General features: G+C 46.5%; 1 protein-coding gene across 3 annotated transcripts in view; it reads right to left on the bottom strand.

The window, feature by feature from the left end:
* Window positions 1-18,682, bottom strand: part of LOC132388292 (beta-1,3-galactosyltransferase 5-like) — a 45,589-nt gene extending 26,907 nt beyond the window's left edge. For 2 of the 3 annotated variants that reach the window (XR_009510204.1, XM_059960630.1), the window contains exon 1: window positions 18,533-18,679. Coding sequence is in view for 2 of the 3 variants with exons in the window: in XM_059960630.1 (XP_059816613.1) it covers window positions 18,533-18,574 (42 nt within the window). In the remaining variant the exon portion in view is untranslated. Of the gene's footprint in view, window positions 1-18,532 lie in introns of all 3 variants that reach the window. The other variant, XM_059960631.1, reaches the window with a different exon arrangement.
* Between the last annotated feature and the right edge of the window lie 3,089 nt (window positions 18,683-21,771).

The raw sequence follows: 21,771 nt of genomic DNA on the forward strand, positions 1-21,771 counted from the left end.
CACCGACACCGGATCTACGGAACTGCGTCGCGGTGCAGAGACGTGCAGCGGACAGCAGTGCATCAGAAACATCGCAGACCCTGGCACCTGGGTGGCAAACTACCATATGAGTTTCTTTCCTGCGTCCACAGAATCTCCTGTCTGACCCCTTAGCAATAGAGTCCCCTATCACTACCGCCTTCCTCTTTCTTCCTCTACATTTCTGAGCCACAGGGCCGGACTCTCTGCCAGACGCACCTACACTGTTGTTTTCCCCAGGTAGGCCGTCGCCCCCAACAGTACTCAAACAGGAGTAGTTATTGTCAAGGGGTACAGTCGCAGGGATACTCTCTAGAGCCTGACTCTTCCCCTTCCCTCTCCTGACTGTTACCGACCTGTCTGTCTCCCGTGGTCACGGAGTGACCACCTCCCTCTAACTCCTTCCTATCACCTCCCCGATATCCCTGACCAGACGATGATCATCGTGCTGCATTTCCAGTTCCCTAACGCTGTCCCTTAGGAGCTGCAGCTCGACACACCGGGCGCAGATATGGCCGTCCGGGAGGCAGGGAGACTCCAGGACGTGCCACATCTGGCAACGAGAACAGAAAACCGGCCTCACACACCTACGACCTTTCCGCATTTAGCACAGCGAAACCCTCCTCGCGTCGTCATCATCCATTGAGCCAAAGCCGTATCTCTCTGCTAACTCTCACTCCGCTGCCCACTGCATATGGTTGTCTTCTTTTTAAATTACCACCGCTCTAGACCACCGGCGAGCGCATATCAAAGCTCGGACGTACACCGCGTACCTCTGTCTGAATACATTCATCACGGGACGCGGAACCAAGCGATTCGCGAGCAAACGAACGCTAGAGCCACCTCCGCCGCTGAGATGGTCGAGGGCGGCGGTGCCTACGACCAACGTATGGTCCATGAGGCAACGTGCCAACCAAATCCACATTCATGTGGTCAAAACGCCGCTCATGGACCGCGAGCGGAGTTTTGGGAGCACATGTTCCGCTGGTAACCATAAGCGCAAGGAGGGAGATATGTTGAGAGGGACGAGGGCACAAGGGAGTCGCGTAGGGAGCGATCTCTGCTGAATGAAAAAAGCTGGGGGAGGAGCTAGAGCGAGTGTGCGACAACGCAAGAAGCATCAGGAGCAAAGGTGATGAACTGAGAGCTTGGGCACATACATGGAATTATGATGTAGGGGGCATTTCAGAGACTTGGCTGGTACCAGGGCAGCAATGCATTCTCAATATTCCGGAATTTTAGTGCTTTTAAATGGATAGGGGGAGGGTGGAGGAGAGGAGAGGTGGCATTACTGGTCAGGGATATTATTACAACTACAGAAAGGGTGGGTGATGTAGCAGGATCCTCTTTTGAGTCAGTATGGGTGGAAGTCAGGAACAGGAAGGGAGCGGTTACTGGTCTGGGAGTATTCTACATTATTTGTATAGAAGTAGACGAAGGGAAGTAGTGGGTGGGGAGAATGCTGATGTCGGTGATGAAATGACAAATGTTGGACTCAGCAGCCTTGCACTTATCATGGGAATATCCAAAGAATTTCGGGTGTTGGAAGAAGAGGCTGGTATTTGAAGAAGAGGGTTTAAACTAATTTGCAAGGTGGTTGGGGACTCGGAGCGTTAGAGCAGTGAAAGAGTGCATGGAGTAAAGCTAGATCTAACATATCGAGAGTCTTTGAGGAAAGAGAAGCAGAATAAAGGGTGTAAAGGTATTAAGGTAGAAGGGCTGAAGTGTGTGTACTTCAACGCAAGAAGCATCAGGAACAAAGGTGATGAACTGAGAGCTTGGATTCATACATGGAATTATGATGTAGTGGCCATTACAGAGACTTGGCTGGTACCAGGGCAGGAATGGATTCTCAATATTACTGGATTTCAGTGTTTTAAAAGGCAGAGGGACGGGGGGAAAGAGGGGGAGGGTGGCATTACTGGTCAGTGATACTATTACAACTACAGAAAGGGTGGGTGATGTAGCAGGATCCTCTTTTGAGTCAGTATGGGTGGAAGTCAGGAACAGGAAGGGAACGGTACTGTACTGGGAGTACCATATATCTGGTAGCAGCAGTGATGCCAAGGAGCAGAATGGGAGGCAGATGTTGAAAAGGTGCAGAAATAGCAGTGTTGTTATCATGGGTGACTTTAACTTCCCTGAAATTGATTGACACCTGATTCGTTCCAATGGTTTAGTTAGGGCAGAGTTTGCTAAGTGTGTCCAGGACGGATTCCTGTCACAATATATTGACAGGCCGACTAGGGGGAATGTGATACTAGATCTAGTATTAGGTAACGAACCGGGTCAGGTCACAGATCCCATAGTGTGTGAGCATCTGGGAGACAGTGCCCACCGCTCTCTGACCTTTAGTATTATCATGGAAAAGGATAAAATCCGAGCGGACAGGATATTTTTTTAATTGGAGAAAGGAAATAATGAGGCAGTAACTTGCGTGTGTGAATTTGGATGACATTTTTGCAGGGAAATGTATGGACATGTGGTCGATGTTTAGAGATCTATTGCAGGATGTTAGGGATAAATTTGTCCCGGTGATAAAGATAAAGAATGGTAGGGTGAATGGATCATGGGTGACAAGTGAGGTGGAAAATCTTGTCGATTTGAAGAAGGCAGCATACATGAAGTTTAGCAAGCAAGGATCAGATGAGTCTATTGAGGAATCTAGGGTAGCAAGAAAGGAGATTAAGAAGAGGCTGAGGAGAGCAAGAAGGGGGCATGAGAAAGCCTTGGCAAGTAGGGTAAAGGAATATCCAGACGAATACTTCAATTATGTGAGGAAAGGAAAGGATGACAGGAGTGAAAGTAGGACGGATTAGAGATAAAGATGGGAAGATGTGCCTGGAGGTGTGGAGGTGAGCGATGTCATCAATGAATACTGCCCTTCAGTATTCACCTTTGAGAGTGAAAATGAGGACGGTGAGGACAATATTAGTGAGGTTGATCTTCTGAAGCATATTGATATTAAGGGAGATGTTCGAGTTCTTAAAATACATTAGCACGGACAAGATCCCGGAGCTTTAAAGAATATTCCCCAGGCTGCTCCACGAGGCGAGGGAAGGGATTGCTGAGCCTTTGGCTAGCATCTTTATGTCCTCGTTTTCCAGGGGAATGGTACCGGGGGATTGGAGGGAGACGAATGCTGCCCCTTTGTTCAAAAAAAGGTACATCCCTGTCAGTCCTGTTCTCCTGCTATCTCCCCGTAACCCCGATGCCCGGATTAACCAAGAAGCTAACAACATCAATGTTAAATATAATCAAGATCTTGGCCTCCACGTCTATCCGTGGCAATGAGCTCCACAGATTCATCCCCTTCTGGCAGAAGAAATTCTTTCTCATCTCTGTTCTAAATTGAGGTTCCCCTATCCTGACGCTGTGCACTCCGGCCCTAGACACCCAGTAAAGGAATCATCCTCTCCATCTCCACGCTGACTAGGCCGCTAACATTCAATAGGTTTCCCCTCATCCTCCTAAATTCGATGGAGTGCAGACCCAGAGCCATCAAACTCTCCTCGTCCTTTAACCCTTTCACTACCTGAATCACTCTCGTACACTATATTTCGACACGCTCCAATGCTGGCAGAGATTTTTCTCCAGTTCAGCGACCCAATACAGCCCAGAAGGCTCGCAGTGCGCACTGGGTACTGCTTTATAAAACCTCAAAATCCAATCGATGCTCTTATAATCAGCGCAACTCGGAATGAATGCTGGCATTGCATTTGCCTTCCTTATCAACAACTCAACCTGCTAGTTGATCATGGGGAAATTCTGCACAAGGACCTTGAAGTCCCTTTGTATCTCTGATATCTGAATTACCTTCCAGTTCAGAAAATAGGCCACGCCTTTATTCCATCTACCAAAGTGCATGACCATAGACATCGCCCCCCCCCCTGTCCTGTTACCTGCAAATTCCTTGCCTATTGCCCGAATCCTCCGATGTCCTCCTGCAGAGAATTCGTTCTTCCTCAACACTAATTGCCCCTCCGATGAAGGGAAAGGTAAGCTTAGGTAGAGGGATAGGTAAATGGGAGAATGGATTAAGGGGTATGTTTAGCTTATTCAGCTTCTAGGTAGCTCATGTTGGTTGCTGCATAGCCAAAAAGTGAACCTTACTCAGCCACAAATGATCTACCAGTTCATTGTTCCCTAATAGCGTTATACATAGGTCTAAATAAAGAAGTATCTGGTTGCACAAAGCATTCTTGATGTATACCATAACTAAATAGGAGAAGGACACCGTAGGAAGGGGTGGTAGAACGTTGGAGAGTAGGAGCAGATGTCAACATAAGGAACTGTGTTTGTATCCATGCTGGTCTTGGCAGAAATAGTTATAACTAACCAATAATGATTTTACACCTAATGGTATTTTACCATGTGATCGAAACTATTCTAAAATTGTATTAACTCGGGTAATGTTAATATTTCCTGTAATGATCAATGTTATAAATAGTGTGGAATTGTGGTCGGGGGTGGGCAGAACAGGAAGACAGGTTACTATCTGAATGTTATCAAGGTAGGAAAAGGGGAAGTACAACGAGGTTTAGGTGTCCTTGTTCATCAGTCACTGAAAGTAGGCATGCAGGTACAGCAGACCGTGAAGACATCTGATGGCATGCTGGCCTTCAGAACAAAAGGGGAATTGAGTTTAGGAGCAAAGAGGTCCTTCTGCAGGTGGACAGGGCCCTGGTGAGACCACACCTGGAGTACTGTGGTCCGTTTGTTCTCCAAATGTGAGGTAGGACATCCTTACTGTAGGGGGAGTGCAGCGTAGGTTCCCGAGGTTGATTCCCGGGATGGCGGGACTGTCATGTGTTGAAAGATTGGAGCGACTGGACATGTATACACTGTAATTTAGAAGGATGAGAGGGGATCTGATTGAAACATATGATTATTAAGGGAGTGGACACGCTGGAGGCAGGAAACATGTTCCCGATGTTGGGGGGGGGGGGGGAGTCCAGAACCCGAGGCCACAGTTTCAGAATAAGGGCCATTTAGAACCGGGCAGAGGAAAAACTTTTTCACCTAGAGAGTTGTGGATCTGTGGAATGCTCTGCCCCAGAAGGCAGTGCAGGTCAATTCTCTGGATGCTTTCAAGAAAGTGTTAGTTAGAGCTCTTAAAGATTGCGGAGTCAAGGGATATGGGGAGAAGGCAGGAATGGGGTATGGATTGTGGATGATCAGCCATGATCACATTGAATGGTGGTGCTGGCTGGAAGGGCCGAATGGCCTACTCCCGCAACTATTGTCTATTGTCAAACGGCCCCATCCTCACCCATATCGCTGCGGTTCCCATCTAGATGCCAACTTAGTTATAATCTCCACTACAGCTCCAGAAAACGTCTCCTCGTCTTCAGGTGTAAACAGCCCTTTATCTACCGGTCATTCCAATGGTCCACAAGTCTGATAACCAGCCCCTACGCTAATTTCTCGGCCACTTATTCATCTGCACTGTTCCTCTTTTCCTGCCTTGACCAGCACATGCGACTAGGAGTAGTCTGGAAATGACTACCTTCCCTAACTCCTTGCACCCATTGCGCAGGACCTCCATCCCCTTCGTAACTATGTCATTTGTGTCCATGTACACCACGACATCAGGCTGCCCATCCTCGGTCTTCGGGATCTTCTGCAGCCACCCAGTGACATTCTGGACCATAGCACCTGGGAGGCAACAGACCATCGTGGCTTCCATACCGCGGACAGAGAATCTGCTTCACGACACTCTGACTAGCCAGCATCTCGTCGCTGAGGATGGGCAGCTGCGTGCGTTCAGGCACTGAGCACTGACTCGCACAAAGCAACAATCCTCGCCTCCCAAGTCAGTCAAAGTTCCCTCAGCTGACTGATCCGAGATCCTGGCGAGGATAATGTAACTTCCGATCATTTTTAGCAATCCCCACTGCTGCACTTGCAAATACATCCGGTGATCAGTGATCAGTGATTCGATAGTCGTTGGCTCTGTTTCAACTCACATTTGGCGATGACAAAATACAGATTTCCCTTCTTGAGATTTCGCAAGATATCTTCTTGAGATTTCCGACGCGTTACTTTATTGTTTTCAAAAGTGTATTCACCTTCCAGTTTATAGAACAACACGGCACAGCGCAGTACAGGCCATTCACCCCATAATGTTGTGCCGAACCTTAAACCCTGCCTCCCATATAACCCTCCGCCTTAAATTCCTCCATATACTTGACTGGCTCTCTCCTAAATTTCACTCGTGTATCTGCCTCCACCACTGACTCAGGCAGTGCATTCCACGCACCAACTACTCTCTGAGTGAAAACCCTTCATCTAATATCCCCTCTGTTCTCCCCTTACCTCAAAGCCATGTCCTCTTGGATTGAGCATTGGTGCCCCGGGAAAAATGCGCTGGCTGTCCACTTCTATTCTTACTTTCTTACTGGCTGTCCACTTTCTATTCTTATCTGGTATACCTCTATCATGTCTCCTCTCATCCTCCTTCTTTCCAGACAGTAAAGCCCTAGCTCCCTTAATCTCTGATCATAATGCATACTCTCTAAACCAGGCAGCATTCTGCTAAATCTCCTCTGTACCCTTTCCAATGCTTCCACATCCTTCCTAGAGTGAGGCGACCAGAACTGGACACAGTACTCCAAGATTTCTAGGGAAATCTGTAGAGGTAGCAAGATGAGAATTTAGTGGTATTTGCTATGGCCTGTGAGGAAAGGAGGACACCTCTTTTTCCTCTATTAGGGAAATGGAGAGCCAGTGGCATGTCGGATTACCGGGTGATCGAGTAGTCTTTGGGGTACTGCAAGTCTCTGTCTTTGCTGCAGGCTTGAGTGCTCGGTGGGGGTTGCCGATGTTTTTTTTTACTGGTGGGGGACGGGGTATCGTTGCTTTGCTGCTGATTATGCTTGGGGGGAGTTGGGGGGACTTCGGGGTTCATTCATACTTTGGAGCACTCCCCTGTTTTTGTGGATGTTTGTGAAGAAAAGGAATTTCAGGAAGTATCTTGTATGCATTTCTCTGATATTAAATGTACCTTTGAAATCTTTGTAAACCTTTGAATATGGGCAACGTCAAAGGGCTATGCGTTTCATGGTTTTGATGAAATTGTACATCACTTCACAGAGTCACACAGTCCAAGAACACTACAGCACGGAAAGAAGCCCGCCCGCCACCTGCTCCGTGCCCAGCTATTATTCGGCCTGCTCCCATCGACCTGTACCCATAAGATCGGTTCATATTCCGCTGCTAAATTTCTCTTATTGCTAAAATCAAAACCGCATCCACCACTTCTGCTGAAAGCAGTTGAGGTCAGGATGTCAGTGGTCGGGTCGCTCTTGGAGAGGTGCGTGAGGGACAGGAAACCTGATCATCTGGAAAAGGACGTCCTAATTACGGACAGTCATCGTGGCTTTGCGCGAGAAGATCAGGTCTGACGAAGTTGATTGAGTTTATCGAGGATATGACGAAGGTGGAGATGGATGCAGGGCAATTGTTTTGCACGAATGTTCATCATGAGTTTGACAACTTTCCTTCTGATTAGCTCTATCCGAAGTTAACACCTCTCTGATCCACGGAGATTTGAACGATTAGATTCAGAATGGACCCGTTCAGAATGCAAATGGGAATGGGATTTATATACTCTCTCTCTCTCTCTCTCTCTCTCTCTCTCTCTCTCTCTCTCTCTCTCTCTCTCTCTCTCTCTCTCTCTCTTACACACACACACACAAACACACACACACACACCCATACACACACACCCATACACACACACACAAACACACACACAAACACACACACACAAACACACACACACACCCATACACACGCACACACACATACACACACACACAAACACACACACACTCACACACACACACACACCATACACACACACACTCACACACACTCACACACACGCACATACACACACACACCATACACACACACACTCACACACACACACCATACACACACACACACACTCACTCACATACACACACACTGACTCACACACACACACACTCAGCATACACAAACACACACCATACACACACACACACACTCGCACACACACACACACACACATACACACACACCACACACACACACACACACACTCACACACACACACACACACACACTCACATACACACACACACACCTCACACACACACACACACACACACACACACACACACACACACACAGACACACACACACACACACACACACACACACACACACACACACACACACACACACACACACACACACACACACACACACACCACACCAGCGCTGCGGATACTATGAAGGTTTTTCGAAGGGCTCAACGGTTCAGCAGTACTTGGACCTGTACAACTGGCAGATGGAGTTCAACACGGGCTTTTGTGAGGTATTGCACCTTAAGAATTTAGATGTATAACGTAAGTACTTCTTGCATTGTGTGTTGTGTAACGAACCGCTTTAATTTGGGTCCTTACAGTAATGGAACCAGCAGCAGCTCGGGATAATGCTATACTCGAATTCATCCTGCAGTTCGAGAGTGAGAGCCGAAAATCTGATACATTACAGTTAAAGGAAATGAAGAGTCATGTGAACCGATATCTCTGTTGTCCGCTGGATCAAATGTCCAGTTGAAAACCTGCTTTGTACACCTGCATCACTGTGTCCCAGGGCTTTATGCTCCAGGCTTCGCACTTGTTTAAGAGTCGCTTTCTAATGATACAATCTTTATCCTGCATACTGTAGATCACTCCGTCGTATAAGAATACTGTCTGTCTCTTCCTTCCTTACTTTTATACTAACTAAGCATTGCAACTTCTAATGCAGTTCAGACCACCGTAAAGAGGTCGAAATAGTACTATTTCCCGAGATAAGTTTTTTTTTTACGCAGAGAGTGGTGAGTGTTTGGAACGGGCTGCCGGCGGCGGTGGTGGAGGCTGAAACGATAGGGTCTTTTAAGAGACTCCTGGATATGTACATGGAGTTTAGAAAAATAGAGGGCTATGGGTAAGCCTAGGTAGTTCTCAGGTGAGGACATGTTCGGCACAGTTTCGCGCTGTAAGTTTTCGATGTTTCTGTGTTTCTATCACATTAAGAATTGACTTCAGCTGGCAATATTGACCCACTGTTGCACAAATGTACAACGGTAGTTGCATGGGGAATTACCACTAGGAACAATAGGATGAGTGGCGTATCTCATCAAGTGTTCCGAGCTACAGAAATGGGAAGTTAAAGAATGCACAGGTGTGTGTGTAACGCAGAAAAGTAAATAACACATCTCGGGTAAAAAAATCAAATTAAAGTCATTGTCAGATTATGCACAATACTGTGCATAAATCTTCAGGGCATATATCTGGCTTTGATGCCTGAGACCTTTATCAACGCGGAGCGGAGTGCAAGTTTGCAAACCTGGCCAGAGCAAATCACGTTGGGAGGGGCAAGGTTGAGCGTCTCAGGAGGGGTTGCGGGACAGGTGCCAGAGAGTATAGCAGGGTCGGTGTTGGCGTGGGTACAGACATGCCCAGCCCTGAGAAATCAGGCAGGCCCAATTAATTCCAGTTAATTGGTTTATTGATTGCGATCCCCCCCCCTCCTTTTCTACTTCCCACTCTCTGTCCACAATACAGATCCATAACAGAATCAGGTTTATCGTCATTCACAAATGCCGAGACATTTTTCTCGGCAACAGGATAGAGCAATACGTTAAAGAGCCCACATAGTATTCAAAAGTCTTGGGCGCCCTGGTAGATATATGTGGCTAAGACGTTTGCACAATACTACACTATATAAATCCTTGGGATTAATTTTCTTGCAGACACCCCCAGTAAAACAAAGAAATATAATAAATATAACCCTGTTCCATTGCCTTGAATTTAAATTTGAGTTGTTTCTTACATATACTGTCTTATACTTTATAATTGATAAACGTTGTCGTTTTTTTTTTCAATCGTTGCACGTCGTGTTCTGACCAGCAGGGCACAGCAAATGCTTTTTACGTGTGAATGTATACACTATTGCCACGTCATTCGCTATACCCTAACACCTACAAGGTTAGTGATTTCAGTCCTTGCTCTGCTGAAACATCAGAATGGGGCAGAAAGGTGACGTTACAGGTGAGTAGAACCTGACGGCAGCTAAATTTCACAAATTCAACACCCACTGCGTGAAGAAATTTCTCCGCATCTTTGTCCTAGACTCCCCTACCATCGTTTCCACATCTACTCTGTCGAGGCCTTTCAACATTCAAACGGTTTCACTGAGATCCCTCCTCATCTTTCTGAATTCCAACGAATACAGACGCAGAGCCATCAAACGTTCCTCCTATGATAACCCTTTCATTCCCGGAATCATCCTTGTGAACCTCCTCTGAACCCTCTGCAAAGCCAACACATCATGTTTTTAGATGAGGAGCATAGAGTTGATTTCAATACTCAAGGTGCGACCCGACCAGTCCCCTATAATACCTCAGCATCACATCCCTGCTGTTGTATTCCAGACCTCTTGAAATGAATGCTAACCTGACATTTGCCTTCCTCGCTATGGACTCTACCTGAAAGTTAACTTTTGGGTTGTTCTGCACAAGAAGTCCGAAGTCCCTTTCTATCTCCGATTTTAAAAATTTCTCCCCTCTTAGAAAATAGTCAGAACATTAATTTCTTCAACCAAAATGCCGAACCGTGCGGTTTCCAACATGATATTAATTTGCTACTTTCTTGTCATTCTTCGAAACTGTCTGAGTCCTTCTGCAGCCTACCTGTTTCGTCAACACTACCTGCCCCTCCACCAATCTTCTCATCTGCAAAGCTGGCAACAAAGCCACCTATCTAAATCATTGAGATACAGCCTAATACCAAGCAGTCCTAACATCGACCCCCGCGGAATACCACACGTCACTGGCAGCCAACCAGAAAAGGATCATTTTATTCCCAATCACAGCCTCCTACCAATCGGCCAATGCTCTAACTATGCAAATAACTCTCTTGCAATATCATGGGTTCTAACCTCGGTAAACAGCCTCGTGTGGCACCTTGTCAAAGGCCCTCTGAAACTCCAAATACACAACAGCCACTACATCACCTTTATCTACCCTATTCGAAATCTCTTCAAAGAATTCCATCAAGTTCGTCAGGCAGGACTTTCCCTGAAGGAAACCATGTGGACGTTGTTCTATCTTGTCCGGTGTCACCATGTACTCCATCAGCTCATCCTTAACGAATGCCTTCAACATCTTCTCAACCTCTGAGGTCAGGCTAATTGGTCCATAACTTCCTTCCTGCTGCCTTCTTCCTTTCTTAAAGAATGGAGTAACATTTACAATTTTTGAGTACAATGTTTTTTGAAAGATCATTACTTGTGCGTCGACAGTCTATACCGCTGCCTCTTGCAGAATCTGTGGGTGCATTCCATCTGGTCTAGTTGACTTATGTACCCTCAGATCTTTCAGCTATCTGAGCATCTTTTCCATTGTAATCCTAACACTAGGCCTGTCCGCTAAAACCCTCACTAATTTCTGTACATGCACCTTAGAAAGCATTCTTCCGGGAGAAGGCTCAGGAGCTTGAAGACTCCTACGGCCAGATTTGGGAGCAGCTTCCTTCCAACTGTGATAAGGCTGCTGAACGGATCCTGACCCGGATCTGGGCCGTACATTCCAAATATGCGGACCTGACTTGCACTACCTTACTTAACAATTTCTATTTTCTGTTAATGATTTATAATTTAAACTTTTATTATATTTCCTATAGATTTGTACTCCAGGGAGCGCGAAGCGCAGAACCAAATGTCGCTGTGATGATTGTACGCTCTACTATCACTGTCAGGCAAACTGCCAGCGTCTTCTACAGGGAAGAACTAAATAAGCATTTAGTTCATCCACCTTGGCCCCCGTTATTATTTCTCCGACTCAAGTTTCTAATGGCCCTTGTTTAGAGCAGCAATGAAAGTCGTCCATCGGTGACGGTGGTCCTGGCTTCTTTCATCGTGTCAGTAGCTTCCCCACTGTTCCCACTGCTGTCAGTCATGCAAGTGCGGGGTGAAGACGCGGGGATACCATTGCACTCTGATGCAAAAGGTTTCGTCATTGCTGTTTCGTAACAATTCTGTATTACCAGTCAGAGTGTCAGAAGGGGCCGGTTGCAGTAGGACTCAAGTCCAGACCAATGAATGTCCTTTTACCAGGATTTTATTAGCGGCCACAGGGGTAACAGTCTTTCAACACCAGGAGACAGGCACGAAGCCGGAATGGCAGGCGGAGGTCTTACCCGGGAAAGGCTGTCCGGCGAGGGCAGACAATTACGGGTGCTCCAGGCAAGAATCAAGTTCCAAACAGGCATAATCCCGAAACACAGAATTCAAAAATTTCCTTTGACAGTAGTCGCTATAGCAGGCTGGAACGACTCAGTTCAGGACTGGGACGAACAGATAGATAGTGTGAGTCGAGGAAGGGTTTAAGTGTACCGGGTAATGAGCGAGAACAGAAACAGGTGGGTGCTATTGAGGGGATAAGTGGGTAACTGGCGAGCGTCCAAATAGGGAAGGGGCTGGTTCAAAACCCATATGGCCAGGTGAAAGGAGTTAGAATTTCAGGGCTGTCGTGGTCCAGAGCCCCTTCGACCCAGTTATCAGGCCGGATCCTTAACACAGAGTTGTTAACGCTGAACTAAAAACCCGACCCCGGAGGACACGTGGACCACTCTTCGTCTGCCCCCTACAGTTTCATCTATATGCAATGGGTGACCCTCCCAAGAGCTAAAACAAAATAAAAACTGACTCAAGCCAATCCAGCTCTCCGGATCAGTGAGGCACGCAGGTCGTCAAACCCTCCTTAGAGGAGATAGTCCAATCACAAACCAGCCTAACACACTGAGTTCCTCCAGCACTTTGTGTGTGCTGGTTTGACGTTGTGCTTCTCTCAGAGGAACCGGAAGTCAGGGTGCATGTCATGGTGCCGCAGAGTTGTGGAGTGCTACAGCACAGAAACAGATTTAACGGCCCATGTACTCCGTGTCGAACTATGATTCTGGTCTGTCACGACCAACCCGTGCCATCGATTGATTTATCTAAACTTACATTGAATGTTGCGAACAAACACGCATCCACTACTTCCGCCGGCAGCTCGTCACAAAAAAAATAAGAATAGCAACTCCTCTCCTATGTCCTGATTTATATGAGGAGAAAAACAAAGTAGTGGAGCCCATTCTCTTTAGTTTTCTATGCTCATTATCACTTAAATCCTTTTCCCGTAAATATACTACATGGGCTTTTTTTTTCATTTTGGATCAAATTCTATTCCGTTTGATTGGAATTAATTGCCCTTTGATATTGAAATAAATGAATTTTAATTTGTCCTTAGCCATCTGTGTTTTTCTGTCAATGTATCATTGAAATTAGAATAAAACTTAATCGATCTACTCCCTGAACAAATAAGAACCAAGAAACGTAAATAATAACAAAAATGGCAACGAACCTGTGATTCTAAGGCTGAGTTCCCTAATAAATGACCCTGCGTTGAGCTAGAGGAAATGTCTAGCTGTGGGGGATAACCCCTCATATTTGTGAGTTGAGGGCCCCCATTGCAGCATTCATAAAAGTCAGTGGACAAATCCATTACACAGAAAAGATTTCACATACACACACACATTACATACATACACATATATGCACATATATATATTCTCATTTTGGTGGGGAAAAAGGAGTAAGTGAGCGAATAAAGAATAACAACCAAGTAATATAAAATCCACATTGTAATAAGTATTTCTCGAGATGGGTATATCACTGTCTACTTTTGCTTCCGTTTAGGTTCTCAACATTTTTAAAGTTAGCCAAACCTTATGGCTCTTCTGAAGGAGGTGAGGACTGTCTTTGGAAAACTCCCAGTCTCTTCCTGATATATTAATCTCGGCCTCCTCCTGTCTCCTGCCTTCTCGATTCTCGCACTATTTCCCAAGCGGAGCGAGACAGTTCCTCAGCCAGGCTTTCCTTGGTTTGATCACGCTGACGGGCAACCCTCCGGCCTTCATGTCTGTAGTCGCCTCTTCCATTGTCTGATACAGTTGGATCCCATCTTGATAATACAATCGAAGGTTAGCAGCGTGCGGAGTTTAGCATCGTACTAATCCTTTCTTGTTTTAGTATTCGCTTTGCTTCTGAGTATTTTTACTTTTCTGCAGGACTGCGGGGTGGGGTGGGTAATCTTGTCGAAATATATTAATTTATCGTATAAAAACACCCTCTTCTTATCCCAGGCCATTCGTAGCATCTCCGCCTTGTTACTGTATTGCAGGAATTTAATTACTATTGAGCGTAGATTATCTGCTCTATCTCGGGTCGGCTGCTAACGGGTTCCTGGACAGCTCCTTCCACCAGCCCATCAGACTAATTAACTCACGTTGATCTGTCGTATTCTGTATTATATGGAATGCTCAATTTATTTTAAATTCTTATAAATTACTTTGTTTGTACATTACACATTTAGAAGGAGACGTAACGTAAAGATTTTTACTCCTCGTGTATGTGAAGGATGTAAAAATTAAAGTCAATTTAATTCAATTGAATTCAAATTTACTAAACTTGACTTGTACAGTCATGTACAAATCAATGGCATGAATAATGAATTACAGAGGTGTCGACACTGTCACACACATCCCACTCATCACAGGGCTCCATTCGCTAAAACCATCTTCAATCATCTCCCTCTGCTTCTTGTTCTGGAGCCCGGTGTGAATCCACCTCGCCAGCTCCCCGTGAATCCCACGTGACCGAACCTTCCCGAACAGCTGCCATGCGGGATCTTGTTGTAGACTTTACCAAAGTTCAGATGAACAACACCACTGCACAACTTCACCTAACTTCCTAGTTAACTCTTAAATAATCTCCAAAATACTTGGCAGATATGATGTTCTATTGGGCAGTGCTGACGGTGATTTCCCCATAACCAATGTCCTACCGCCCGAGACTTCAGCTTCGCTGCAGACTGAGAAAATTCCGATCCTAGCTGTGGTATTGCCAACCTGGACTGAAGCCCGTATACTGCCAGTTCCATATCATCAGAGTCACCAGCCCAATATTATCACCCATGCAAAGACGCTTTGGTGCCGGCAATTTGCTGTGGTGTTCCAGCCACTTCCAATTCTCAAACTATCGTGAATTGGATCTTAATGATCCTCTCCCGGGGCCGGTACTCAGGCTGGTTCCCCGGTCTGTATCGAGAATGCGGATACACCTCAGCCTGACCCCAGCAGCTAAACCGAGCACGTTTGATCCCTGTGTCATCGCTGTGTGGGATCTTGCCCAGCAGAGAGGGCTGCCATGTTTCCTGCAAAATGTAAAATTATGAAGTAAAAAAAGCTGGGTTCTCAGTACATCAGACTACACCTCTGAAAGGACAAATGGTGGAAGACCCAGTTCCAGAACTCAGACCGTCCGAGATGCTGCCGATCTGCTGAGCGTTTCCAGTATTTTCTCCTCCTGACTTTAAATCTTCCTGCAACTGTAATATTTCCACCCTCTTCATTTTAATGCACAGATAGTAACCGATTGCCACCCTAAACTGTAAATGCCACCCCACCCCAACCACTCTGTTAGTTCTGAGTTCATTCAGACCCTGCTGTAAAACATTCCATACAGTCAATGCTCACAACATCCTTTCCTCCCACTATCACTTTGTTATATTTGCTCCCGAGGCCACTGTCTCTACGCTGAGAGGCGGAGACCACAGAGCGATTAAAAAGTGCAACACTTGCTGCAGATCTGACGGGCCGTTACCCTGGAAACAGAGGAAGTAGCTCACTGAAAATAACTGGAAAAGGAAATAACAAACTCAATCTCAGATGCTATGAGTTCCGTTATGACAAAGATGAACACTGCAGTCATTTTGTAACGGAAAACAAAAATTGAAATGTCTGCTTTTACCCTGCCACGTGCTGTACTCAATTAAACCTCTGGTGTTTCTAGTTATCAAAAAAAAAAGGAAAGCACAACCCTTGAAAAGGTGCAAAACAAAACTTCACAATAAAGACAAAGTTTAAAAGAAAGATTGCTGAAAGATATCATTGCAGCAATGCGATACAGTCTGAAAAGTGATTAAACAAGATGGTTGATATATATCATTGAGGTGGTGGGATACAGGCTGGACAGAGTTTGAACAAGATGGTTGATACATATCACTGAGGTGAGGGGATACAGGCTGGACAGAGTTTAAACAAGTTGCATGGGGAATGAGCAGATGGAACCAGATGGAAAAAGGGATCATCATTAGTTTTCTCTTCATTTCAACACAGGAATTGTTCAGTAGACACGGTCAATGCTCACAACCTCCTCCCCACCCCTTTTTCAGTCTGTTATATCTGGTCCTGAGGCCACTAACTCTCGCTGAGCAACGACGACCAGCGAGAGATAAAAATGTTTACCGCTCCTTGCCGGTCACATGGGATGTTATCCTGGCAATGCAGAAAGCGACCCTCCAAAAATGACCGAAAAATGTAAACAATGGAGTCAATTTCAAACGCTCTGAGTCTCATTATGACAAGATTAACAGGATTCAATATTACATGCATTTGTTAAAAATAAGTCTGTGAACCTTGGTTTTCAATAATTGGTGTGACCCCCGCCCCCCACTAACCCATACAGCAATAAATTTAGCCAAATGCTTCCGATAACTGTAGATAATACTGCACATCGGCTTGGAAGAATTTTAGGCCATTCCGCCTGGCAAAACTGTTTCAGCTCTCGGATGTTGGTGGAATTCCTTGCCTGAACTGCTGCTGCAGTCCATTCCACAACATTCCCATGGGATTAACGATAGGGCCTTGACTCGACCATTCCAAAAAAGTGAAATTTTCTTTTGAAATCACTTTCCTATCGATTTACTCTTGTCTTTCAGATAATTGTCTTCTTGCATTATCCAACTTCAATTAAACTTCTGGTGACAGACTGCACCCCTGACATTGTCCTGTAAAGTGACTTAATATAAAATTAACTCAACTGCTATTTTATAACGTTGAAACTGAAATTGTAATATTTGCCTTTACCTTACCTCATGCTGCATTCGATAAATCCTCTGAAATTTCTAGGTAACAAACACCGATATTGAGGCAAAATACTTCACAATGAGGAGACAGAAGAAGTTTTTGCCCAAACAGCTCAAACAGCAACTCTCCCGGACTCCTTGCTACCAGTAATATGATGCAGTGTTTCGGCCAATCAGACTTCGGATCACTGCATCAACCTATGGCATAACGGGAGGCTGATGATCGTCTGACTGGACCAATGATCGGCCTGGAAAACCTGGGCGTGAGTCGCCAGATAGCGGGGATACGTTTTACATTGGCTCCTGCAGCTAAAGTGAACTCAATTTACCATTATCTAATTATTAAACGAGGTCTTGTCCAGCACAATTGGCCATCACATTTAATAATAATAATAATAATAACAATAATAATAATAATAATAATAATAATAATAATAATAATAATAATAATAATAATAATAATAATAATAATAATAATAATAATAATAATAATAATAATATAAAAATGAAATAATAGTGTTGGAAACTCGTTTCATCAGATTAGATTTGTCTAAGGAGAAACTGTGGAACAGACTGTATCAGTACTGATGTTGCCCGATCTGCTGAACGGTCTCAGCATTTTCTCTTTCTACTTTAAATGATACTATTGACTGATTACAAGACGTTTGTGACGGCCTGAACAAAGTTGCACAAATTTAAGTCCCACATTCATTAGTTTTCTCTTCATTCCCACTCAGGGTTAATACAGTCGATACAGTCAATGCTCACAACAACCTCCCCACCCCACTATCAAGCTGTTCCATCTGCTCCCGAGGCCACTAACTCTCAATGAGAGGAAGTGACCAGAGAGCGAAAAAATGTTCACCACTCCCTGCAGATCCTGTGGGCTCTTCCTGGCAACAGGGAGACTGCCTCTCCAAATATGACCGAAACAGGAAATAGCAGACTCAACTTTAAACGCTGAGAGTCTCCGTCTGACAAAGATGAACACAGCGACCATTTGGTAACTTTGAAACTAAAATTGTGGTGACTGTCTTTATCCTTCCACATTCTGCATTAGATAAATCCTCTGGGATTTCAGATAACAAACACTGATTTCAGAAATAATTACGTGAGGCGAAAGACTTCACAATGAAGGCAACGGTAGAAGAGAGATTATCGATATCTGTCATCGAGGTGGTGGGATGCAGGCTGGACAGAGGTTGAACAAGATGGGCAGGGATTAAGCAGATGGATCATTGATGGTCCTCCAGAAATACATAGGTACTAAATTAACAGTACATACTACTATATACTAAAATGACAAAGATAGAGCATCAGCAACTTTGGCATTTATCCTTCTCCCCGAACCAACTTTTATCAACACACCATAGAAAGTATCCCCAGGTCTCAGAACCCAGGCAGACCCCGGCAGATTTTGTCCAGCAAGCGGGGTGAGACCGCGAGTTCGCGGAAGTTACCGGGACTCACTGCCTATCATCGCTCCGGACCGGACACAGTACTCACCGCATGGATCTTGTCCGTCTCGCTCCGCAGAGGATCATCCATTCCACCCCCGATCCGATCTCCGGCTCCCCGCCCGAGAACCCGAGCCGGATCATGCCGACAATCCGCCGCTCCGGACCCGCTTCAGCAAAGACAAAGAAATAAAGGCACTGGCCGTCCCGGGAACGTGAGCATGCGCAGTGTGCTTATTGCGCCATCAGATAGGGGCGGGGTCTCGGAAACAAATGCGCAGATGCCGCCGATCTGCGGTAAAACTGGATCAGGTGACGGTGGAATGTCTCCCACGTGACCCGGTGACTGTTCCTCGCTCCTCACACGCTGCCCGACCCATCGGCCTCATTTCCCACATTGTTTCAAATTCACAGCTCTCCCATCTCAGACACGTTTCTACCCGTTCCCCATTTCCTCGATCATGGAATTAATTTCCATCTTCTGCACCCCGTGTTGCCCCAACCACTCACCTCCCACCCCGCCACTATTTCCACCTTCCCACCTCCCCCCTCACCTGGATCCACCTCTCACTCCCCAGCTCTTGCCCCATCCCCACCATTCACCTCTTTTCTCTGACTATTTCCCGTCCACTCTCAGTCCAGAGGGAGGGTTCCGGCCCGAAATGTTGACGGTCCATTTCCCACCACAGATGCTGCCCGGCCCGCTGAGTTCCTCCGGCAGTTTGTTCTTTGGTCTGTATAACCCGTGTTAGTATGGGGAGAGGGATTTTACACCATATTCCAGGTACAATCTCAACAAAGCACAAATAATTGTCACTTTGCCCGGACCATTGGCCCCGCTTGCAGGACAAAAGTCTGCCGGTGTTTGGCCCTTAATGTGCCGAATCTCTCTGCTCGACCCCACCGTGGGCTCAGACATTTCCACAGATGTGCCCCTCCTGTCCCCACCGGGAAAAACATCCTGTCCGCCCGCTCTCTCACCATCTTTACTCTTTCAATGAAATACCCCCTCTCCCACCCTCCCCGGGGAACCGGCATCAAACCGACGGGCCGAGCGGTCTCCTCCTAACTTTCAGCGATACATCAGACTCCGGCCGCAGCAGTCGCTTCACAAACTCCCCAACTTCCCTCGGAGGGAAATGGAAATAAATCAGAAAGCGGACATTTACTTTGAGGTTTTCGCTCTGATCAGGCTGTCGGCGCTTCAGCTGGAGACAAACTCAGCGGGGTAACGCCCTCTCGGCTTGTCCGCCTCCGCGACTGGTTGTAACCAGCGATTGACATCGCATCGCACCAATGGGAATAGCGCAGCGCCTGAAACCTCTGTTGACAGTGGTGGGGGAGGGGCTGGTCACGTGATTATTCGCCCAGCCGTTCAACCGATAAAGCTCGAGCACAGCAGCGCGTGAGTGACGTAAGACACCCCGCACGTGAGGGCAGATCCCGGCGTGGGAGCCCGTGTGTGACGTCAGCCGCATGGGGGAGGAGCTCTGTGACGTCACCTGTGGGCGTGCGCTGGCATTTAAAAGCACCTTAATGGACTTTTCAGTGGGAGCACAACATTAATCACGGGTTTCATCACTGAATCCAGTGTTGTGGGATGTAATGTCCCCTATTATGTGTCCGGCTGTGCCGTGTTGTTGGTGGAGTGGGCAGCGTGGTGTTTGTTTCGATTCGGGTCACAACCCCAGAATTGCCAGCGGGGTCCACACACAGTGTATTAGACAACAGAAAACCTGTCGTCCCTGCAGTGTTTGCCTCCTGGTAAACTCAATACCCTGACAGTGTGGACCATAAATACCCCTTCCTCTCAGAGTCAGTGGATCACTCAGACAGCTGATCGCTCAGAAGAATTATATTTATTGGTCACTAGATTTCATCCAGATTCGATTGGGCGGATTTGATGTGGAGTTCGGGGTGTCACAGTGAAAGGGCCGGACGGCCGAACTCTCTCCGTTGTACAAACATTCATCCAGTTGAGGCGACACTTCACCTGTGAATCTTCCGGGGTCGCCAGTTGTGTCCGCTGCTCCCGGGGCGGCCGCCTCTACACTGGTGACACCGGCTCCTCCGCAGTTGTGCGGGGTAGGGTTGTTATTTTTTTTATCGGGGGTCGATATTATTGTTCACTTCTCTGCAGAGGGGTGGGTGTTAGTGATTGATGGTCGGGAAGCCGTTATTCTTGATGAGGGGGCTGAGGTGGGAGATTTGATTTTTTTCTCTGAAAGAAATTCATGCTCTTTCTTTGTTTCATGGCTCTCTGGAGAAGACAAAGAAAAACTCGCAGTTGTTTCTGGATTCCTGATTTAATAATAAATTATCCTTTGAACTATCCGCTCCGAGCGGGAATTCCCACTGTGCAAACCTTTTCATTCAGATTCACATTCCTGTTCCGACGTGTCAACCCATCGCCTCCTCTTGTGCCAAGATCTTGTCCCATGATCAGCTCCTTATATTCCGTCTGGGTACCCCCTTCCCCGACTTGATGCCATGGATATCGGTTTCTCCTTCCTGTGAATAAATTTCCCTTTCACCCCTCCCTCCAACTCCCTGTCTGACTTTTCACGTTCTCTCACCTGCTTATCACTTCTCTCTGGGTCCACTGCTCCATCCCTTTCTCATATTCTGCACTCTCCTCTCCTATTAACTCTATTTTCATTTGCTCTTGAGCTTTCCCACTTACTTGGTTTTTTCTATCACCTTCCAGCGAGACGTTTCCTCGCCCGCCCCGATTTTATTCAGATATTTCCCCCATTCCACCTCAGTCCTCAACTGGAAACGTTGACTGTTAACTCTTTTCGATAGATGCTGCCTTGCCTGCTGAGTTCCGCCAGTATTTTGTTTGTGTTGCTCTGAATTACCAACATCTGCAGACTTTGGCGTGTTTGTGATTTACCTCTCCGTTGTCCCTCCCACCTCCAGCTACTGGTGGCGCAGCATTGTCCTCCGGCTATTGGCGGCGATAAATGGACCTCCGGCCAATGGTGGCGATGGATGGTCCTTCGGCTCGGCGACGATGTGAAGACCTCAGGCCATCGGTGGTGCTGGGAAGAACCTTCCGCGAAACGCATGCGCGGTGCTCACTGAAACTGTTGTGGGCGGTTCTCTGATTCGAGCGGGGGTGAGTCGTGAATAATCCGGGTTTGTGTACATCGGGGCCGATTGTATTGTGAAAGTGTCGGGCCCGAGCTCTGCCGGACGGCTGGAGCAGGGAGGCACTGACAATTTTTTGCAGCCGGAGCTGTACCAGGGGTGATTGATCAGTTCGTGGCCTAAGTTAGAAGTCCT

Source organism: Hypanus sabinus, unplaced genomic scaffold (assembly GCF_030144855.1).
Source record: "Hypanus sabinus isolate sHypSab1 unplaced genomic scaffold, sHypSab1.hap1 scaffold_293, whole genome shotgun sequence".
Classification (NCBI taxonomy): Eukaryota; Metazoa; Chordata; class Chondrichthyes; order Myliobatiformes; family Dasyatidae; genus Hypanus; species Hypanus sabinus.